This window comes from Lagopus leucura, unplaced genomic scaffold (genome assembly GCF_019238085.1).
Source record: "Lagopus leucura isolate 7727_CA_CO unplaced genomic scaffold, USGS_WTPT01 Super-Scaffold_741, whole genome shotgun sequence".
Taxonomy (NCBI): Eukaryota; Metazoa; Chordata; class Aves; order Galliformes; family Phasianidae; genus Lagopus; species Lagopus leucura.
In genome coordinates, this window is record NW_024962256.1 from 871,462 (window position 1) to 895,330 (window position 23,869).

Genomic DNA, 23,869 nt, shown 5'->3' on the forward strand with positions numbered 1-23,869 from the left:
GTATTTCTTCCCTAAGACAGTAACCTGAATGTTTAGACACTGACTGCACCCTCTGTTTCTCTGAACGTTCTCTAAAAAATCCATGTCCAAAACTTCAGGACCAAGTCATCTAACATATGAAAGCAGAAGAGCTTAATCATCACTCAAGTTATCAAGACATTATGCCAAATCAATGAGTAAAACATCAACCACATCTCACCACTTGTGCTGAAACACTTGGCTTATCTTCTGTATCAGCTGACACCAGTCACCTGATTTCACACAGGTAGTTAGTGGCTCCTAACCTGTGATCTCCAAATCTCCAGTGGTCCACAGACACTCTGCAGGGATCATCGTTCATTGGTACAGTTTTGAGAACCAGCAGCCCCTGCTTTACTCTGTCTGTTTGCTAGTCAACATGCTCATATCATGTTAGCTACTCCACCTCCTGCCCCACAGAGTGCAAAAATGAGTGTCAAATGCATCTGTACCACATTTCTTAACCAAAATGCTCTTCCTGAAGAGCTGGAATATGCCCCTCTTACTACACCAACTTTTTATCTGCGCTTTAAGAAAACACGCTATGTAACACCTGGCTCACTGAGGCCTGATGAAGTCAACAGGCTTCTATTTGCTGACACTAGTCATGTCATGGAAGGACCGTACGGTCCCTGCTCAGCTTTTTAAAGCACAGGCCTTAATGAACTGAGCCTACTAAAACATTTCCACTGTCTTATGAGCTTTTATGAGATTTGCCATCAATGCACGTGTTGGTGTGACACTTAGCCAGAGATACTGGGACCAGCGCCAGCCCCACTGACAGAGCATCTCTCATACGTCCACTGGGGCTGGAGACCTTGCAGCAAGGTCACTGCAGGGAGGTGGGTTTGCACCGCACCCTTGCCAAACAACACTGGAAAAGCACAGTAAGGTCGTAGCCACATCCTCTGGTGTGACTGGCAGTAACACTGCTTGGGAGACTCCACCCTTATGCTGGTTGAAGCTGCAAATAAAATAATATTTGCACTCACACCACGTAGATCAAAGTCTTTCATTATTATTATTAGGAGGTAGGTCTTGCAATAACTTGGTGTTATGGCATATGCTCCTATAGGAATGCTGCAGATAGAAATTGAGGAGTAGGGAAACAAAGATGACTTTGCAGGATGACAAAATGAGCACACAGTAATGGCAGCAATAAAGCCGGTCCCCAGATCCCTCTGCTACAGAGGGATGTAGAAGGAAACTACATCTAAGTTAGCATTCATGGCCAGAAAATCTGTCTTAAGCATTTATTCTAATGAAAAACAAATCCTCAATCTGCCACAAAAGAGGGAAAATTCTGTCCTATGGAAGACCTCAATTAAGTCAGCTGCCAGGTACACATGTACCACATTACAGAAGGTGAAATTCAGCACTCAGATTGGCAGGGACACTGCTCCTCAGAGCAGCTGTGGTATCTGGAAGGCACCAATTAACACAGGAATTGAACAAACAAACAGCTTGGCGGCAAATATAACTAGGTGCCTGTGCTTGTCAGAGTCTGGAAATCAACAGCTCGGGTTTCAGAGAGCAGTATTCAGAAACAAACTTCCCTGTGCTTCAAAAACAGAGCACCGTTCTTTCTTTCCAAATGGAAACGCTCTCCCAGAGTCCTTCAAGCTAAACCTCGGAACAGTTTTAAGCTGAATTTTCAGCACGCTAAGACATGGAAGCAAAGCAGTGAACAACAACCAGACCACTGATGGCCAGCCTGAGACAGGAAGCTCGTCTGCAGGCAATGCCAGCATCTCAAAGGCATCATTCTTGGGTTCCAGGCATCTTTGTAACGTGTGACAAAGACAGTCTACTGTGGATATTTCTTCTTCTATCCCTGATAGAAGTGCTGTTGATTTCAAAGGTGCAAGGGCACATTGGACTGCCGACAGTACGCAGACGAGAAGGGCATTTTGACTTCCAGCTCACATTTAGGTCTGACCATGCCTACCCCTCTCTGTTCTGACTCCAAAGGCTCTTTCCCTGCCTTCCCTGTGCTTACAGCACAATGACTGGCCTCTGTTGCATGCAACTGTCCCAGATGAGTGCATTTCAGCCATTTCCAGCTCATGCCACTTAACACAAAATACACTCATCTCAGCACCAGCACTGCCTGCTAAAACTGCATGAGAGCTGAGACTCATTCCCTAAAAAATCAAGTTCTTTTTCCAGATTCCTCCACAAGCAAGTAAATTCACCACTTATGTATGCAAGAGCATCTCAGAAAGACAGAGCTGCTGTCCTAGATAGAACCTCCCCTGGGTAATGCAAAGAGCATGCGTCTGAACTCAGGAGAAAACAGCGCTGTCAGGCAACAGCAGCTTCCCCCACTGGAAGATGCAGAATAAAAAGCCCCTTTCAGGGATTAATGCTCTCACCAATTACTTGCCCCTTGAAAGGAAATGTGCCCTCAGTCGAGGTGACAGCAGGACCCTATGCAAGCTTTCATTTCCCTTTCATGGTTAATATGGCCTTTTTACTGCCCAGGAAAAAGGAAAAAAAGGCAGACTGGAAACTAATGTTTTGTTATTTTTTATTTTTATTAAGGATCACTGGGCCAAGCAATATAAAAACATAAAAATAACCCCAAATTTATTGCTAAATTAAAGAAAAAACAGTAAAATGAATAGGCATAGAAATCTGAATTAGGAATGTGATCTGATAACTACCCTTTCGGGCCCTGATTAATTGCATTTGAAGCCAAGGAGACACAGAGCAGCCAAACGGGACTGACTACTAACAAAATATACATGACCAAACAAACTGGTCTTTCTCCCTGTGTGCCACCACACCGGAATGGCAGCTCCCCAAGTGCTGTTTGCCTTTGTGTCCTGGTGTGCAGTGCTATGCAGGTCTGGCCAGAGTTATAAAGTCCCACTACTGGGTACCTTGGATAACCCCGCTGGGGTGGTCCAGCCTGCAGACTTGTGGTCTCCAACTACTGGGTCAAAAATGGACAGATGCCATCTCCTGCATTTCTAGATGGAGAATAACCACCCGTGTGTCTAGCTGGTACAGTTCAAGACAGCAGTTTCACCAGTCGTTACCACACACTGACAAAGGACAGAAGATTTAATCCATTCTGTTGCAGCCATGTAAGAGTGTTGCGTTCGGTTGGGTCAAAGATCTATCTGTAATCCTGCTCCCTGTCAGCAAGAGTAGTCAGAAAAAAAACAAGGAAGAAATTCAAAGCACAGGATGCATGCAATAGGATTCTCCTGACATATATTCCCCATTCCTGCACATCAGGTGTCAGAATTTTTCCAAATTAAAAATTGTTTATAATAACCACTGTTGACTCCATCCTACAGAAATTGCACTAGTGCTTTCTTGAACTCGCAGATGGTGCATTCCCTGTGGAGATCTCTGGAAACAACTTTCATAATTTAATCATATGGCATGTAATTACATACTCCCTTTTCACTTTAAGCTTGCTTTCCGAATTTCAGAGGCTGTACCTGTTTTTTGCATTCCGAGAATCAAAAATAATCACGTCCTCGTCATCTTCTCAAATCCTTCACAATTCCACAAAATTCTGTGTCAGACAGAAGACTTCTCATCTATTTATTCTCCCCATGCAGAAGGTAATTCACCTCTCTAATCCCCGCTGTCATCCTTCTCAGCACCTTGTTACACCTTTCTTGAGAGGCAACACACAGTGCCCACAATGTGAGGAAATCACTGTTAAACTGAACTGTTCCACTGTTGAAGCTCTGTGTTTTGTTCTCCACTCTCTGTCTAATTCCTTCAAATACCAGTTTGGCCTTCTGGCTGCTGCTGACTACTGAGCTGTAGCTTTTGTGGAAACATCCTCAAACCTACTGAAACCTCACTGCTGGATTGCAATGAATCTTTTTCTTCCTCCATTGCACCGCTTTGTACTTACCAGCATCACATTGTGTTTTTGCCATCAGAAACATGAGATCCTCCTTCAGCTTTTAGCAGTCAGCTCCCAATTTGAATACCCTCAGTAACTTTGTGACTAGCTAAGTTCATTATAACTCTAACATCCCCTTTTGCAGATACTGGGTTGATCCTAGAACAGCTCCTTCGAGAATCTTTGCTGATAAAAACAACTTTCTTTTTGGATATGAAGTTTTAAGACCTTTGTTCCAGGAGAATGCATCTTTTCAAACTGTGGGCTCATCTGCACCTATTGGCTTTCAATCATCCATTTTAAAAACTTTCCTGTAATATTTTTAATTTCAAGTGTCAGAAACCAAGGATTATTGTTAATGTCCACAACCATCAAAGCATCCAGCCTTAAACAGAGACTCCAATCTGGCAGAAAATAAGCTTACAGCCTATGTCAGTCATACATCAAATAACAAGAATGGCTGTTAATATAATTATCTTCTTATTGCTATTTTGGGAGGCACAGTAGGTTTTGATGGAGCTTGCAGTAATAGGATCTCTTATGCCATGATTTACAAGCATGTCTGTCTTGAACAATTTTCCACATGGGAAATTAATCACATTCTGCCTAATGGGAGGGAAAATATCCCTTTGCAGTTTCAATTGGATTTGCCATGGTCAATTGGGCATGGGATTCTCCTTTATCCTTAGTTATAATCCGAGGTGTAGTGATGTCATCCAAAATTTGCTGCTAGACTCCACAGATGGAGATAATTCATTAATTGGCAATACTTCTACAGAATGCTCATTGGCCCACAATGAGTTAAGGCAAATCTACCAACATGGCATGGCCAAAAAGTTGGACTGTGGCATATATCAGCTATTGTACATAGTTATTTCAGAAACTACGCCCCAGAAAATTTCAATTACAGATTTTTTACAGTCCAGCGCCATTACTTCTCTGGTAGAGAAATCCTCAGCTCAGGTTTCAGAAGCAGGCAACACACCTCCCCCAGCAGTGCACCTACACAGACCATTCCGTTAACTGACACACAGATTCCTGAAGGTAAACTTCTGCAAGACACCACAAGGAACTGAATATGAGGTCCTCCATGTGCCTGGCCAATGACAAACCTGCAGTTAGCTGTTTTTAATTCTCTACAAGGACTCAAGACTAAACTATCCAGAAACTCTAGCTGACTTTCCCTAATATCATTACTCAGATCATTTGCAAAAGGAATTTTAATCCCTTCCTCTTTTCTGCAGGATGCAGAGCGAATGTCTTGGTACCAATTCATCTCTACTGCATATCTCTGAGAAACACTTCAGCTCGGAAAACCCCAATTATGTTTTCAGTTCCAGTGGAAAAGGGGTGAGAAAAAAAGAACCAGAAAGAGTGAGGGAAAAGAAGATAGAAAATTAACAGTTAGTTAAGTGGCACCACAGATAAAGAAGGTATTTCCAGGTAGCAGGGAAGGACATCAGAAAGATCTGTGTCTCTGGAATCCCTTGACTTTGCCATTAAGAAGCAGAATGAAGTTACTCAATGTTCCTTTAAGGCTGAAAGACTAAAGGAAAACAGGACGGCTTAATGTAAAAAGAAGTAATCGTATGACTGGAAACTATGAGTGCCCCTAGCCAAGCACCCAAAGGAACTGAGTAATGTTCATTAGTCAGTGACTTTATTGGTACTTGGGACTTTCAACTGCTGAGCAGGATTTAGACTCAAAGATATTCTGGGGTATGCTACTCTATTTATGTTTGAACAGAATTCAGCCTCACCCCATGTAACATTTTTCCATGGCGATTCAAGCAGAAAAAGCCCTCACATTTTCCCTGGGCAGGACAGAAGCAGGGCTCTTCTTGGGATCAGCAGAGTGGAAAGAGAGAGGGGAAATGTCACAGCCCACCAGTGGTGTAAGGACAGGATGGAGAGGAGCAGGCCTCCTGCCAGGAACCTGAAGCTGTTTTCCAAAATATTTATTCCCATAGCAGAACCCACCATCACAGATGCTGTACAAACACAGGACAGCCCAACGTTAATTCATCCACAGTCTTAATGGTCAGTTCTACTGGGGCTTTTGAACAATAAATCTGCCTTTGCACACACAGTCAGTCCCAATGACTTTGCTCTCCAAGGTGAGTGACACGATGAGGAAAGGTGGTGATGAGCAGATCAGCAGTGGACAAAGAATTCTGTGCAGTGAGCCTCAGCTCAGCTTGCAGACCAGATCCAGAGCACAGGGGGATTAAAAGGACTTTTGCTTTCTTTACTGCGGCTGCATCAAGCCTTAGCTTACGTATCCACCTTCAGAATTTCATAAATATGCATTTTCTAGCATAGTCTCCTTACATCACCCTCTCTTCAAGGACAGCCATTTGAATCCCAAACAGATCCTTAACTCACTCTGAGTTAATATGCAGATCTTCTTTCAAGTACCTTCTTTTTCATGTTATTTACCCAGAAGTACCAGACAACTCTTTTTCACAGGTATTTCTTTGTAGTTTAGCAACGTTTCTGATTTTTCTATCAATGACACTGCTTTCCACATAGTTTAGCTCACAATTTCTCAATTTATGTTCATGTGCCAAGAGGATAAGACAGGTGCATTTCATCTACTGCTTTCAGTTTTAATTATATAACCGTTACTTGAAAAAGAGGGCTGTTTTGAAAATCCATTCAGTACTAAAAAAAACTAATTTACTTCCAATATTTTGAATGCATGCAGGGCATTACCTTTAAGGACACACTGACTCTTCGCTGCCTAGGAGGGATTCAAGAGGTTCAATCCTGAGTATTCCAACAAGTCACAGAATCATAGAATCATTAAGGTTAGAAAAGACCTCTAAGATCATCTAGTCCAACTGCCCATCTACCATCAAATTGCCCACTGAATCATGTTATAGAGTACATCTACACATTTCTGGAACACCTCCAGGGATGGTGAACCCACCACCTCCCTGGGCAGCCTGTTCCTGTGCTTCACTACTCTTTTGGAGAAGTTTTCCTAATACCCAACCTGAACCTCCTCCCCTGATGCAACTTGAGGCCATTCTTTTTTGTTCTATCGCTGTTACTGGGAGAAGATGCCAACTCCCATCCCACCACCACCTCTTTTCAGGGAGTTGGAAGGAGCTGATTGCTTTAGATCATCCTATAATCCCCAGAATGTACCTCTATGTTGGTAACAAATGCACAGCTCCTAAAATTCCCTGAGGAATCACAGGCACCAAAAAAAGCTGCAAAGAAAAATTCTTTCCTGGCCCTTTAGAGGCACTGCAGTAGACAAACACTGCAGAATGGGAAGTGCACGTTTCCAAATGAAAAAGGCATGAATGAGAGCTGAGTCTGGCCTCAGCAGCAGTATGACTGCAAAGCAAGCTAAACTGACTGACATCAGAGATGATGTCTCATTGCCGGGAGTGAGAACACAGCTCAGATATATGCAGATTAGGAACATATGCAGCATCTGTGATCCTGCGGCAGACATCAGCCAGCTTCAGGCTGCTGAGGAGAGGAGAATGAGCAGCACAAAAAGGACTTTGGAAAGAATACAAGCACCCACACTGGGTACTCTGCAGCACCACAAGGCTCTGCATGGGTGTTAGGAAGCAAAGAGAAGCTGTGTCCCTGTGCTGGAAAGAAGCAACGAGCAAGAATGACAGAAGCAAGAGACAGAAGTTAATGGGACTCAAAAGGATTATCCATGAGGAACCACTAGTAAACACAGATTTTCCTGCCAGCAAGTTGATGCTCTTGATGCTCGGGATAACTGTTTTCCTTTCGTTGTATTAAAATAACTAGCCAATTTGAAACAAAAGTCGAATTTCCCAATACACAAACGCAGCAGGAGCACACTGACACTTCAGAAAAAAGGAGCAGGGGTCAAATGACACTCAGACTCTTCTGAAAATTTCCTGCTGGAGTCTTTCACTCTGTAAAACCATCCTGAAGTAATCCAAACATTCCAGGTGGAAAAACCAGCTGCTTCCCTAAGTCAGCCTGAGACCTGCTCCCGTGATCCTTCACTTGTCCACCCAATAGAACAGGAAGGAGGCTTTCACTGGCTTCTTCAACATCTGGAGCCTGAAAAAGGTCAGACTGTGTCCCCTGTATGCCAGTGGGAGGTTCATACACCCTGCCTGTACCAACCTCTGTTTGCACAAGTCCATGTTTCATGAGCCTGATGCAGGATAAAATCAGTAGTTTGCTCTACCATACATCCAGCTCTGTACCACTGCACTTTTACTGTAGCCCCAACATCACAAGAAACCACACCTCCAGCAACCTCCTGCAAAGCAAAAGCTACTGAAAAACAGCTGGGATGGGGGTCCTCTGGTCCCCTTCATGCTGTCCCGTGAAAGCCACACTGTGTCTCCGCACCAGCCCAAAGCCCTTTGATGCCCATGTTTATATCTGTCCTTGACATCCTCCTGTCCTCCAAGGATGAGGTGGTGGACCCTCCTCTCTTACATGGCCCGCTACACAAGGCAAGCAGCCAAGAACATTCCTTTCCTTTGCAAAGAAATCAATTCACCATAATGTAGTAATTTAACACCCCAACAATTAAAAAGCCTGAGCTCAAACTTGCACTTCCACACATTTACTCAGAAGGGAAGAAAACCAATAAAAACACCATATAGCCATCACCAGAACCACCTCCATGAAAGCCCTAATTCCCTATATTGCTTTAATTAAAAGCGGATGAATAGCAGCCTAGAAACTTTTAAGAGGAATACAGCCAATCTATGGGCTTGTGAGAATAAAACAGGAGGAGGGAAACAAACACAAAAATCCTGCCAGTGTTAGGGCTTACCAGAGGATTACAACACTTCGCCTCTCTTCTCAGGAGAACTGGGGAGCAGAGAGGGCAAATCTGCATTGCCCACTGGAATGGGTGGTAGGAGCAGAACGCAGCTCTTGGGACATCAGCCCCGTCAGCACGGCTCATCTTCATGGCTCCCCAAGTAATGTTCCTAGAGCTGACACTGCAGAACCAAGGATCTGGTCTAATTGCAAAAGAAAGGGACGCAGGGGGAGAAAATCCTGTCAGATAGTGAGTATAGCTGACCTCTGGAATGGAGAACAACTCGACGAGGAATAATCTAATCCATAAGAGTGAAGTACTGATCACTGCTGTTACAGCAACAGACCACCCTGCTTCAGGGGACATCTGCAGACAGAGGTGAACATGGCTTCTAAGCATGGCACTAAAGGCACTGTTTTGTCACAGGTAATTACAGAAGGGCTTTACTACTGTATTACTTGAGTGCTATGTGATGCTTTACGGATTTTTCTTTTAACACCATGGAAAGATGTGGAAATTCTCATTTGCCTCCTTTTTTTGCCCCAAAAGTCAGTGCAGTGAGACCAGGGGGAGATCCAGACCTCCTATATCCCACCCATCTTCTGTTTCCGCCTTGAAAAACACCTGCGGCAGAGTGAAAAACTGGAGATGAGCGGTGGGCAGGATGACTGACTAACCCTGTGACAACTGATGCTTTCCAAGATCACACCCTACAGATGAGAGAGGGGGAGAAATTGAATCTGAGTGCCTGCGTGGGCTCCAGCCATCCCTGTGCTCCCAGCACTGACCCACACACAGTGGGGAAGTTGTCCCAGGGGCTTTGTGGGAGCAGCACCCCCACACACCCAACGTGCACACACAGAATGAACCCAAATCAATTGTTTTTCCACTTGGGTGAGAGAAAATTAAAACCTTGCGAAAGTCGCTTTGCTTCAGAAGGAAAGCAAATTGGCTTTGCTTAGCTTTACTCCATCTTAGCCTCCTTATCAGTTTGATTTCATTCTTAAGTCTTTTAAAAACCTAGTGTCATATAATCTGGCAGCCCTGACGATGGGCTTTATAGAGAAAAACACAGGGAAAGGCTTTTCAAAAGCACTCATGCCTGCTGTAACCACTCCTGCTGAAATCAACAGTAAATCCAATGATACTGTTGGGAGCAGAGGGTCAAGGCTGAGCAGGCTTGGTGGTACAGAAACTTATGGGTGGGATTTGCAATCTCTTCAAAAATGATTACTAATAACAAAGTATATTAAAAATAAAGAGCTGAGCCATGACCCTAAAAATATTTACATATCTGCCTACCTTGCAGCTTGACAGTAATTACGGGGGAGCTGATCTCTCTAATGTAAGCCAGGAATAAGGGTTCAGATAGTTGTGGAGAGCCTTAGCTCGCAGGGGGAGTCAGCTACAGTGATTACGATGAAGGTGCTTGAGCTCTGCAGGACTGTTGTTGCACACACGCACAACAACACTCCTTAGGTGCACCAGGATGTTCATAAACACACAGTCACACCAGCACCAAACGTGAGACGGGACTTCTCTGGCTGAGATGGTGCTGGATATCTGGAGAAAAAGCCCTAAAATCCATTCATTTCTCAATGACCACAGCAGAACTTGGATAAGAAAACGAGGGCTAGCTAAGAAACACTAGCAAAAAATATGTATTTTATTATAGCTCTGCAGATCTGACTATGTGACATGAATTAATCTAACTTCAAAGGATGAAACATCGTAATTACAAACCATTGCATTGACTACAACCATTTCCAGGCTATGATGCAAGTACGACTGGAATAATATTGTGGGTACAGGATTACTCTAGTTCCCTATTAATGCCAAAAGGAAGAAGGATGTGACTTATTTTCTCTTCCTGACAAATCATCCTAAGACACTGCTGAATCAGATATGCTCGCAGCTTAAAATGAAATAAGTAAAAAAGTTTAACTTTTATTACTAAGTTTAAGGATGCATTAGTGAGAATGTGAAACTAAATCTTATTTAAATCCCTGCATTGTTCGTGAAATAAATCCTTAGATTTAGTAATTACTTCAGAACAGACAGTGAAGAGAGCTAGAAAAGGTCATTTCCACTGTTATTTGTTGCCGTGCAGTTTCAACCTCAGGTTCCTGCACAATACTGCAGTCTTCACAGCAAACATTTCAGGGGAAAATGTTTTAGGTGCATAAAGGCTACAACTGTTCCCACTACACTAAAGCCATAAAACTATTGCAATTGAACCAAAACTTGATAACAGCTTAATGGCATAGAGCAACATTTGGAGTAAACTGAAGCTGATCATACCATTCTAAAGCTCTTTTCCAAGTTAAAAGGCTCTTATTTACAGTTTTTACTTATACCCAAAAGACTGACATATTTTAACTAACCCGCCTTCCTTGTCTCCTTAACCTTGGTCCCTTTCCAAGAAAAAAGATGACATCTGGCCACAGATGGGGTTTGATTTCCAGCAGCAGAAATAACCCACAACACAAAATCCCTTGTGTTTATTTACTGAATTGTGGTGCATATCCTGAGAAGTGAGATTAGCCAGTATTTCCATGGTTAAACAGGTTGGGGGAACAGGCTTGAAGTGCCTCTGTTACCACATCAACCACTTACATGAAACAAATCTCTAAATCCTATTTTACATCTTCTGGCATCAGACGCCACCATAAAGCAGCATACACCAAGGCCCACTGATGGGTCAGCATCACCATCACTGCTGCTCACTCAATCTCCTTATATACAGGTCACCCCTGGGGGTATCTCTGCTGGCAGGGATATCTCAGCTGCTTGGTTTCATGTAAGAAAGACCACGGAGTGGGAAGAAGCTCAGGCAGGTTGCTCAATCAGGCTCCAGAGGAGCAGCAGCGCATCCCCAGCTGTGGGATGCTGCAATGAGATCGGATGCCAAGCAGGGCAGTATCAGGCTAGGAAGTTTCTTCTTGGCTTTGCAGCTGCTGGCTGCCCGCTGGTGGCTCTCCCGTCCCCTGTCACCACGTAATAGAGCCAGCAGCAAGGAGCTCCTTCTTCTCCCAGCCCCTAGGAGAAGGAGGTGGCTAGGGCATTGTGCAAAAGAAAATATTTATGTAGCTGGGGCCTTCCTTCCCCTGTCTTTTATTTTCTCCCCCTTCTTAAAGTGCCACAGATCAGCTGTTTCCATAATTGTGCAGGAAATGAGTTTCCCACTGGCTGGCAGCTTAACACCCTCATGCACTGAGGCTGCACCACTGCTGCCTGCTCCCACATCCACCCGGGATCCGCAGTGGATGGCTTCGGCCAGAAGGGAGATGGGACAGGGCCAGGCAAGCAGGAACAGAGCAGCACAACTATTCAACAATCCTTGTGGTACTGAGGAACCCCATTGCCTGGTCCGCGGGTCAGCCTAGGATCCCAGGAGACATGATGCTCTGTTTATGCCTCTTGGGAATAAACATCCACAACATAATAGCACAGCTTCCTGCCTGTATGCCACTCAGGAAATTCAGGCATATTTCAAGCTTGCAACTTTTTCTTTGTTCTTTGGACAGTTGTCCACTGGTGAGGTTGCTAAATGGCTTATTATCTATAGGTGACTTCTCCTCCCAACAGGAAATCTGCTAAACACAATTTGCCTTTTCTGTATTTGCTAGAAATATTTTTCCTTCTGGTCTTAGTATCTTGAAAGCTAATGACTTAAATAGATCAGCAATGACGACACTGTCCGGTGGGAACAGGCAGCAAATGCCTTTTCCTTGTACTCTGCTCCAACGGTTTTACTGCTTACCCGAGAGCTCTTCTGCATTCAGTGAGAAGAATGACATTCAATTGCATCCCTCACTCTGACAGTGCCCATAGCAAAGAAGTGAAGTCTGCCATAAGAACACATTGGGTGTCAAACCAGATTGCTTATTGCAGTGTTGCTTATTCTGGGTCAGCCCCGTGCCACTCGCAGCCCCGAATATGACAAGGAACCTGCAAGTCTGAACTTGCTGATGGTTAGGATGTAAAATCAGCAGGAGTGTAATTTTCTGCTCTTTATTTAGAGGTGGCAAAACCCTGATAGAAAATGACATGGTGAAAGTGCTTAACTTCAGACCCAAGGAAATCTGAGAGCAAACATTAATTACCTGCATCCTGAGCAAAAGCCTGGGGCCTGCATTAGCACCTCTGTGAATGGGAGAAGCTCAAGAGGATTAAGTTTCCCACTCTGAAGACTTTCTTTTCCTCACCTACCTACCCTTGGTTTCCTCTTTCTAATTCCCAAGTTATTTCCTTCTCTCTGCCTCAGTTTTCCCTTTAAACAGGACTACAACTCTGAAAATGTTGCAGGTGGGTAGAGACTGCAATGGGTTATTTCATTATAATGTAAGCAGATTCAGTATGGCAAGTCCCAGCCTGCAGTATCCCCTCACTCTGCTTCTAAATATAAAGATCCCCTTATGAGTGAGAACAAACATACTCACAAGAGCCTGAAAATAGCCACATTGTGGAGCAGGAAGGTCTGCAAACATACCATATTTAAGGACATCAGCACCCAAAAAGCTTAATGAATAGTGAAAATAGAGTGGCAGAAATCACTGTGATCAAACAGCAAATTCCCAGGTTCATTGTTTCCAAATCCTCAGGAAAAAAATAATCACAGCCTATTTTAAGCACATTAGTACATAAATAAATCAGCTGGCCCAGCCTAAGGACAGAGTGGGATGAAAACAGATGCAGAGGTTTAGGCTAATACTTAGCCTGTGAATCTCAACTGGGCTCTGCTCTCCTATATTGCTCAGGCAGCTTAACTCTGCATACGAGAGACAAGATGTGGCAGAAGAGAAACATCCAGAGGGAATCTCTACTGCCTGTGGGACTGTAAAGGCATCATAGTTCCTGGCAAGCCTGACTCCTGCATTAAAAAGCACTTTCATTATATAGGTCATTTGTTGATGGATTGTGGGAAAAGTCACATTTCAACCTAAAGATGAAGACAAGCAAACCCTTATATAAAGCCACCTTCTCTCCAGCCTGTGGGTTGAATGCAGAATGCTCTCAGACTTGCTACGTACCACCCACTTTAGATTACAGACTCACAGAGTTATTTTTAAAAAGTAATTATAGTAGTAGAGAGCACACTCATCTGGAACGGCTGCCCGAGGAAACGGCGAGCCCAGTGCAGCTCAAACTGCTTTAAAAGTCTATAATCGTGTTTATTTATCGCCTTTAAAAACAAGAATCAAAATCCAACTAATTTCTGAGTAAAAACGTTTGTTTATTTCCCCAAGGAATGCAGGCAGCTATACTGCACTGAAATGCTGCCCTGGTTGCAGGCAGCTATACTACACTAACAACCTTTTTGGTGGAGCACTGAGCATTAAAAACAATTCCCATTAGCTCTGGCTTCAAGCAAATCCAAACCAAAATCTTTTCCATTCTTTGTCTGCCCTTGAAACTGTGGCTTGGTAATTACAAAGCTCATCAGGAGACTCAGATGGTCTAACAGAGGCACACCATGTTCTGCATATGCTGATCTCTGCCCAGAGGTGGTTTCAGTGTGAGCTCTTAACGTATGAGGGAGGAGAAAAGTATTCTAGAGGGTTTGCCACTCCAGGAAGGGCATTGTTCTTTATTCCATTTGCTGCCTTGTAGATTTTGGATCTCTACATTGAGAGAGGACTCAGGAAAGACTGAAAGAGACAGAAGAGAACCAGATACTCGCCCAGAAGTCACCATCACTTCCCTGCTAAGTTTTGGGTAGGCAAGAAACCAAACCCAGACCTTCAGCCATGTTGCATGCTGGGCTCTGCTCAGCGGAGGCTGAACCCACAGAGACCTCAGGTAGAACAGTACTTGCAACAGACGCCCGCAGCAAGCAACAGGGACAGTGCCCAGCTTTATTAAAACAGCAACAAGATGATAATAAAAGCACTCAGAACAACCCCACTCATCCACTCCACCTTCTTTTTCCTTCCTTTTGTAACGATCTCAGGCCTTTGGCTCAAGCCCTATTAACGCCCAAAGACCTCCAGGAGACTTGACAATGCCTTTGAAACAGACTCAGTATGCAAAGCCCATGGCCCCCCTGCACCCAGTTATGTGGGGCTCGTTACAACTCCAGCAGCTCCTTCCTTTGAGCAAAGTGAGTGCTCTAAAAGCCGGTGGTTGTTGATGGCTGGCTTTTTTTTTGCAGGTTCTTCAATAGGAAGTAGCCTGAGGGCATCCTATGACCTCATGCTTGACGGCTGTAAAGACTTAAACCCTAAAAATATCCCCACAGAATCTGAAGAACATAATCCTCCTGCCTGTCCCCCTCCAAACCATCAATCCTCCCGCTGCTCAGCTCAGGAACAGCCGCTTCCTCCCGGCAGTCCTTGTTTTCCCTTCAAGCCTGGAGCCGACAGGAAATCCATTCTCCTCTTGTAAGAGACAGGAGATGAATTTTCCGCAATAGCTCTCCTAGCAAAGCAGAAAATAGAAAGAAACAATAGAAACTGCTTTCTCAAACAATAGGAGCTTCTGAAGAGCAGCTCTCCAGAAACACAGCATCACCCATTTATCTGCCAGTCCTAAATAAGCCTGAGTGGAAAGTAGCCAAGGACCTGTTAGCTATCTTGGCCCAAATATAAGGTCATTTTAAAGCTGGAGGCATCCCCCCCTTTCAAAGAACAGGAATGAAAACTGACAAAGCCTATATTAAAAGGAAATTATATTGCACTGTGGCATAGCTCCCAGAGAGCTCAAGCCCCCAGCATCCTGCACTTTGGGCCCATTCTCTAGCAGCTCCTTTGGGGTGGACTGCAGTGCTGACTAACTGCAGGTGGGTGGAAAGGGATAGAGGGGTGAGAGTCCCCTTTCTCCACCCAAGCTCACAGCCTGTAAGCCCCAGTCCCATATCCCCTGCACAGACTGCAAGGGGCCAGACCCATGAAGCAAGCATGTGGAGAAGGCACCAGGATCTCTGCAAACGTTGCTCAGTGAACTGCTCTTGCAGTGCAGATCTTATCTGGGAGAATGCTTGCTGCCTCCTGTTCAAGAAACCATGGCAGAATATCTCCTTAACTTGTATTTTGCAGGTTACTTGTCATTTGTATTACTCTTGTATTACGCAGCAAGACAGACATCTGAGACATGTGTGTGCCCATCAGACCTGCAGAGACTACACCCGCACACAAAAGGAACACTGTTTAGGATGATTTGCCTTGTATTTTAATCTAAAATGTCAGATATAACTGCATCCAATATAACTTTATCTGACATTTTTTCTTTTTTTTTTTTTTTTTTAAGTTTATATTTCTTTTTGACAGGCTCTGAACTGCTGCAACTCTGATCCTTTACAAGTGGGTCAGGGATTGAAAATGATGCTAAAGAAAAATTAAAATAACCTACTAATACCTTGCTGCCCAGGCCCAGAGAGCTGCAGGAATGGATAGCTGAAAGTGACAAAAAAAGCCTGCAATTAAACAAATATCTTTCTGCTCATTAAATCATAGAATCATTAAGGTTGAAAAAGACTAATAAGATTATCCTGTCCAAATCCCACTAAGAATTAAGACATTTCCTTTTAAATGTCTACCCATCAATAACTCTCCAAGGGAGAAAGGAGCTGGCAAGAGGATCATCTCTGATTCCTAAGTCTCTCCTCAGCTGGTGCATGCCCCAAATCCCCGTGTGTTGTGCCTGCCGTGCAGTGGGGAGTGAAGTAGAACTGCCCTGCATGCACAAATCACCACTGATATTCGGTCTCTTTGACAAAATTACACATGGTCACATCCTCATTTTGCTGATCCCGGCCTTGATTTGCACAGGTGGAACAGGAACCACAGGATCACAAGGCTACCACAGACATGGCTATAAGCTGAGCCCAATTGCTCTGCTGCAGCACAGAACCACCTCCGACCAAACCTCTGAACAAATGCAGCTTCTCTGCAGCCCGCGGAAAAACGAAAGGAGCCGAGTTGGAATGCAAGCAACCGAGAGGAAAACAACCAATGAAAACCTGTTGTCAACCTGCTCCAGCCTCTGTCCTCGCTTCTTCTTCCCCAAGGAAAAGACAGCATTTGTAAGGGAGGATAAAAAAAACCAACAACACAGCACCAAACCGAGATGGAGAAGCAGACATGGCCACCTGGGATGCAGTTCATCGGCAGGAGCTCTACCCTCTCTGCTGCGGCCCACGAGCGGCAGGGATGGGGGTGAGGATGGTCCCGGCCGGCGTTTGCTGGAGCTTACTCCCCAGCCTCCTGCATTGTGCAAAACGGGGAGGCTCCCGCTGTGCTCCCCAGCTGGCCCAGCTGCCTGGGCGGTGCTGCCATCTCCTCCTGTGCCCGGGGCCGCCGCGCCCATCCTGACGCACACATGCACGCAGGTGGGGCTGCGGCCGCCCTCGGATGGGGCTCACGACCCCAGCGCCTGCTTGGTGTTGGGGCTGGGAGCTGAGCGGCACAGCCCGTTCTGGCCCACCTGCTTGGCTTTGCCTGGCAGCTCCTTTGTCTCCGAACCACAGTCTTTCCCCCCAGGAAAGTGCATCAGGCTGTGGTGGGGCCAGCACCATTTCATCCAATCCAACGGCACTGAGATCTGCCAGGAGCCCCAAAAAGGCTCCTTTCTGCTTTCCTCTCCCCAACCAAGGAGGGAGAAAATCTGAGTGGGAAACAAAGGAAGCGAAAAGAAACCTTTCTGAGAGGCCCCCCCAGTGCTGGAGGAAGGGACTGGGCTGGCCTCTGCAGCTGCCAGGATGATCTGGTAGGGCTCCCCACAACATCAGAGATCCAGCTTCCCAATGCTAAGGAAAATCAGGCAAATGGAGCAATCCATCTCCCTTTTCAGGCAGCAGAGAAGATGCTGGAAGGAATTTCCAACAAAACCCATGCAGAAATCCCCAAACTTTTATTATGGCTCAAGTCCTCTTTGAAAGTCTAGGCTCAAACCACACTGCTACATGGGCACAAAGCATCAGGAGCCCACCTTTGTCTCCCTCAGACCTCCACAGCAGGAGCCCAAGCTTCCCTCTCTTCCTCCCTCCCTCACAGGGATCTGCAGCCCAGTAGCAACACGAGACTGTGTTTTCCTCAAGGCCACACTTTGGAAGATGCCATGGAACAAGAGGAGCTGACATCGCTCAAGCTTCAGCTTTGTCTCCAGACGGCTCTTCTGTTTAGTGCCAAGAGAAATGAAAAACAATGCAAGCCATGCAGTCTCAGGGTCAGCCATTGCAAAACTGTTAATCTTGGGGCTGCATTGCTCAGACTCTGTCATTTATATTTGCCACTGTATTTGCCAGAAGCACAACAGAGCAGTCTTTTCCTTTCGTCTGAATTTCTTTTATTACCTCAAGACCCTTGAAATATGGGTGCACAAACCAACAACCTCTCTATCTGCATCAGCAGAGAGAAGAAGAGACAGAGGGAGCAAAGTTTCACATCCACAGTCCAAGGACTGTTCCTTGGATTTGCAGCAGAAGTGATGGAGAAATCAGTGCCTTTCAGATGGGCTCAACCAACAGCCCCACAGTCAAACAGCACTTTTAATCTCTGGGTTTTTGTTTGTTTGTTTGTTTGTTTTTACAAACTATCTTCAGTCTAGACAGGGTTTTTGTAGCAAATTTTATTCTAACTTTTTCACAACCTCCTTCCACCTTCCCTAACAAAGACCTCATACCACTACCTTAAAAATTAAATCATGCTCTCTGGGCATCCCATAAAATTTTTCCTCTCCCTTACTCCTTCAATGAAGGCTTTTTCAACAGTAAAAAAAAAAGCAAAAAAGGAAATCAGAGAGAAAAAAAGAAAAAAACTTATAAGAAGATAAAATCGGAAAAGGATAGGAAAAAGTCTAAGTTCTTCCTCTTTGTTATGATTTAAAAAAGAAATTCAAGAAAAAAAATCAGCGTAGCAAAGGAAGTCTCAAACATAAAACAAAACTACAAAATAATCCAGAGAATATACTTGATTATTTCCTTGCTCATTTCCATGGCTATGAAGCTGCAGTCTTTATTTGTGTAGGAAGGAAGGAAAATATTTGAAGAAAGAAATTGATAGAAATAAGATACACAAAAGGTGTCTAAGGGAAGGAAAACTGCCCTTTTCCTTCTTTTGGACCCAGTATGGTCTCTCCTTGGAGGGCAAGGCTCTGTAGTCTTCTACACTTTTCTTGTTCTTACAGGTAAAAGGCTTGACTGCCCCAACAAGACACCTTGCCTAGTAACTCGCAGCAATGTAACCACAGCAAAACAACAGTAGTGAGCACAAAGGGGGCTATCAACTGTGTGTAAAGCAAAAATCACAGCCAAAATGTAACAGGTCACCTAAGCAGTGGCCATCTGCAGAGCTCCATCAAGTCCAAGTGGGGATGAAAACACACTGGCTCCATGTTCCTCTGCCTTCCACTGCAGCACATGGTTTGGGTATTGCCATCACCCAACTCCTGCATACAGACCACGCCTGCCCAGGCTGCTATGGCTCCACTGCACTACGTATGACCTGCCAGCCAGTCCCACGCGCACCTTCTCCTTTAGCAAAGTGACCTGGCCCTTAATTCTCCAAGCTCTGATCATGCCGTTATTTCAAGAGATCATCGCGGCATCACTGACAAGCAGGAGTGCTGATACCCAGTAGCCACTGTGTCAGTGTCAGCTTTCTACAACAGACCTGATGGGAGGAAGCCATCAAAGCCCACAAGCTGCACAGGCAACCGAGGGCACTCAGCACCTGGCAAGCAGAGTCACTACAGCTTAGCTGAATCAAGCCAGTAATAAGCAAGCATGATCATAACATCTTCATAAAAATAGGATTTAAGTGCAAACATCTGCCTTGCTGTTTTTTAATTAAGACAGTTTACATCTACTCCTTTCAGTGATCCACAGCTCCAGCAGCAGAAATGCCATGCATATTCTAATTAAGGCAGCTAGTTTATTTAACAGTTTGACATTGTTTTACATTAGCTGAGTCACCTTGTTGCTGGATAAAGCAGCAAATGCTTTTCAGCAGTTCAACAAGAAAAAGGCAGAGATTCTGTATCAAAAGTAGAACGTGTATCACAGATACACAGATACAAATTGAATACAGCTGAAGTCTATTCTACTCCAGCAGCTCCTCTCTTTGGGACACTAAGTCAACCCAAATGTTTCCCAGATATAACTCTTCCTCTCAAGGACACACATCTCTCTCATGTTCTTGTAGGGTGGGAAGGGTGGGAAGTGTTATAACAGACATATGGGATGTATCTCATTCTCCACAAAAATCACCCACCCATATATCAGGACATACATCACTAAGAACTGCACGCAGGCTGAGCATCTGTGCCCTGGATTCAGCCAACATTTTTCTGGGACAAAGTAAAAGAAATTGGCCAGTGACAGTCAGTGCAGAGGAAAAAAAATGTTACCCACAGACAGAGATTTTCCTACAACACCTCACCTAAAGTCATTTGCACATCTATATGGTGCTTTTCACGGATCTCAAACTGATTTGCAGCAGGGAAGGCAAGCAGGCAGTTCCCATTCTCATTGTATAGGGATTTCACAAAGTGGTTCATCTATGAGTTTGTTCATTGCTCAACTGGAAACAGAGGCTGATCTTGGACTCCTCTCATTCCACATTAGAAATAAAGGGCAACACCACCTCCCCCTGGCTGCATAGGGTCTGGATGTAGTACAGAGAGCTGGGGCCATCTTGTAGAAGGCCCATGTAGGCTGCCAGGCTGCCATGCTGCCCTACTGTGGCTTCAATGCTTGCATCACGTATTTGCACTGCTGGCTTACAGTTCCCTGCTAGCTCTGGAGCTGTGCTAACCACACAACAGCAGCAGATTCTCTGCCTGAAACAGTGTCACAAACCACAGCATGCTCCCAGTGAGGACTAAGCTCTCCCATCGCAACTTCTTTTTTGGGGAAGAGCTGGGATCTCCTTTTTATAGTTAAAGGCAGAACAGACCTTTTAACAGGCTGAAATTACTCTATTTATCCTAACACTCAGTGCAGTGAGCCAGACTTTAAGCCAACAGCTAGAATCGTGCAGTCAAACAATAGAGAGCTGGCCTGAGTCTGAATTTCCAAGAGCACGCTGCGGTCTGGCTCATCTCCACCATGCCAGCACTGCCATCGCTGCTGGAAGCGTGTGTGCTTCCCCTGAGGAGCGGGCATCTATCATGTCCAGCCCCTCTCTGAAAGCTGACAGGGAGATAGTAGCTCAGGCCAAAGAGAGACTTATTTTTGGCCAGTATTGCAGTAATCCCCTTTGCATTTAGTCTTCTCACAGTTTTGGTCTTTTTAATATCTCAGTGGCAACTCTAACTATTCATCCTTTATTATACAGTAACATCGTACGCAGAGCTATGACACACAGAAATGAAGACAACGGTGTCTTTGGTTTCCAGTGGCCTCCTTGTTTCAGGCTGTGAAGTTGTAGCCCGTGGGCACAGTCCCATAGAAGCCACCAAAACCCTTTGTGCAAGAGGGCATGAGCCAGCCTGAACCTGAACAGCAGATATATAAGACCCCCCTGGGAGCCCTACTGACCATGCCAGTTATGTAGGAGGAAGAGGAGGCCTGGTACCACAGGGCAGCATTACAAGTTCCCAGGGAAAAGGTATTTGTAGGACCCAGTCACAAAAAGTACTGAAGACCTTGGCTGGGGAATTGCAAGTCCCAATTCATGGCTTAGGTTGGGAGGGACCTTAAAGATCATCGAGCTCCAACTTCTTGCCATGGGCTGGGTCACCAAACTGGATCAGGCACTCTCATTCATCTTGCTTAGGGCCTTAGCCATAATGTTACCTGGTAGAAAAGGGATGATTCTTTGTTTGGGGTCTTTCTGTCCTCCTTCAATGGGAAACTTGTCCAGAAGCTGCATCTGCAAAGGAAACAGAACAAATGTCTTAGGGGGAAGGTACAGACTGGCCACTTAAGGATAGAGGATTTCTTGGTCTGTGTGTGGTTTGAAAGGATTAGCAAAGCAAAGCAACTGCAGGAATCCTTCAGCCCAGTTGCAGGGGAGTATGTACATAAAAAGGTACGATACAGCTCCCTCCAAGAAAGGGAGGGCAGGTTTCTGGCAGCGCACAGGAGCTGGGATGGGGCCCAGGCAGACATCTGAGCCTGGCCTTGCCGTGCTTCTAAAATTAGGCTCTCATCCTTCATTACAAACACACGCCTCATCTCTAATCCCCAGTCTGCCCAGGTTGGTGGAGACAGTTTTTTACCTGTCCCCATGACAGACCACCCGCCCGGCTAAAAATGCTGCTCAGGCAACAAGGATTAAAGGCTTTCTAATAAAACAACCTATCTGTCTTCTTGCTGGTAAGACACTGCCCACTACCCTGGTCCATTCAGAGCATTCCAGCTTTCCCATGGAGAAACAGATGGGTGTCAAGCACCCTTGAAGACATGGTTATGGACCACCCAAGCCAGCATTTCACCCAGCTCAGTTTGGCCCTGCCAACTCCCAAATGCTGTCCACCACAACCACTTGCTTCTAACACACCCCTAAGGGTCTACTGAGAACAGAGCCCTGTTGGAGATAACCAGACTCTAGTTTGAGAAGCTCAAAGAAGCACTGATGGCCACAGCCAACTTACATGCTGGAGAGACCACACCACCTGTGCCTAGGCAAGCAGTACGCTGACCCCATGTTCCTAAATGACCCTCCTGATCTCTGTTTGGGGACACTTCATTCAGCATTTAACTAAAGCATCACTACGTGTCCAGCAGTGAGGGTCTGCAAGTTAAACAACCCTTTTGCTCAACAGATTTCCTTTAAAAAAATATTTTTTTGCTAACACAGGAAAAAAAAAAAGACTTTTTTTTTTTACTGTTTTTGTTTTAAATACACAGAACCCTTCGTCTCTTCCACTGCACACAACACCTCCACCATTTTCACCATATGGTGCAGCAAACCAGAGATCAAGAGGAAACATGGAAGTAGAAGGAACATCTGTGCGGGAGAAAACGTTAAAAGATCCCACATGTTTCCCCATCACGGAATCAGCCTGGTAAATAAATAGACCGTAGCTTTGCGGATTGTTAGCTCACTCACTTTTCTGCCTACGGAGACATGATTTTTATTGAAAATGGGCAATTTTGTTTTCTTGTAGATGGAGCTCCGGGTGTCTGAGGTCAGGAGTTCTGTTCAAAGAGAAGAAAAGGGAGGGGGGAAGTCTCCACTGAGTGACTTGAAGCTTCACCGCTCCTGCACTTTCAGCCAGGAAGGAGATTCTCACTTTACTACACAGAGACTGATTCAAGCTGGAACTGATACAGTCAAATTCCCTTGGTTGTTCCTGAAGTTAGATTAGCTTGGCTCATACAAGCCTTGTTAACCACATCAAGAGAGTCACAACATGTGTAGCTTAGTGCTATTTATCTAAAGGGTGGATATCAGCAAAATAGATGCAATAAACTGCAGCTGGTAGAGTCTAGATAAACTTTCCAAGAGTTTCTTGCTCCAGCTCTTGCTTCTACTGGGAAGGTGTGGATGGCAGAGAGCTGGGAGTGCCAGAGGTGCTCAGGAGGTCACCAGTACAAGTCACAGGGACATGACCTGCCCCAAAGGTAAAGTCCTCTGAAAGCATGGCAGATTTCTTATCTTCTTTCATATATGAGACAGTGTCCCAATGGGCAGTACACACTTTTGTGCGAAACCAAAGACAAGAGTGAAGCTGCATGGCTGGGCATCCTTGGAGGAGAGAGACAGTCCCTTTCCAAGTTTCTGACCCCAGACAACACGTGCTGCTGGCCTGTCGCTCCTGGACCAGTCAGCTGGGTCAGGCATTTGCAACACCCCATCAAGAGTGAGAGGCCTGTGCTTGACATCTGGGCTGGAGGGTCAGGATTAAACCGTCTGTCATGACACAGGGAACTTAACTGAGATCCTTCAAAGGATCTGAGAAAGGATATCACAGCAGTCCAGCAATTATGTACCTGCCTCTATCCCCAGCTATTCTCATTAATGCCTACAAATCATTCCAAGCATGTCTATGTCTGTATAAACAACCAGTAGTGACAAGGAAAAACTGCAACACAGACTGGAAGGTAATGGCTTCCCAACAGTTTCTACAATGCAGGAAACCCTTCAGGATACCAAATCCCAACAAAAAGCTGAAGAAGCAGGGGGCCTTCTTCAGCACTTCCATGCACGCAGTTCTGCTATTCACGACCAATACAAGATCTAAAATTCTGGAAAAGCAGGATTTTGTGCCCTTTCACCCTTGGCAAGGGTGCAGAGCAGAAGAAA

At 45.1% G+C, this 23,869-nt stretch overlaps 1 protein-coding gene across 5 annotated transcripts in view; it reads right to left on the bottom strand.

The window, feature by feature from the left end:
* Nucleotides 1-23,869, bottom strand: part of SH3PXD2A (SH3 and PX domains 2A) — a 231,211-nt gene that overhangs the window by 138,785 nt on the left and 68,557 nt on the right. For all 5 annotated transcript variants that reach the window (XM_042863578.1, XM_042863576.1, XM_042863577.1 and 2 more), the window contains exon 3: nt 21,415-21,490. In XM_042863578.1, the coding sequence (XP_042719512.1) occupies nt 21,415-21,490 (76 nt within the window). The remainder of the gene's footprint in view (nt 1-21,414; nt 21,491-23,869) is intronic.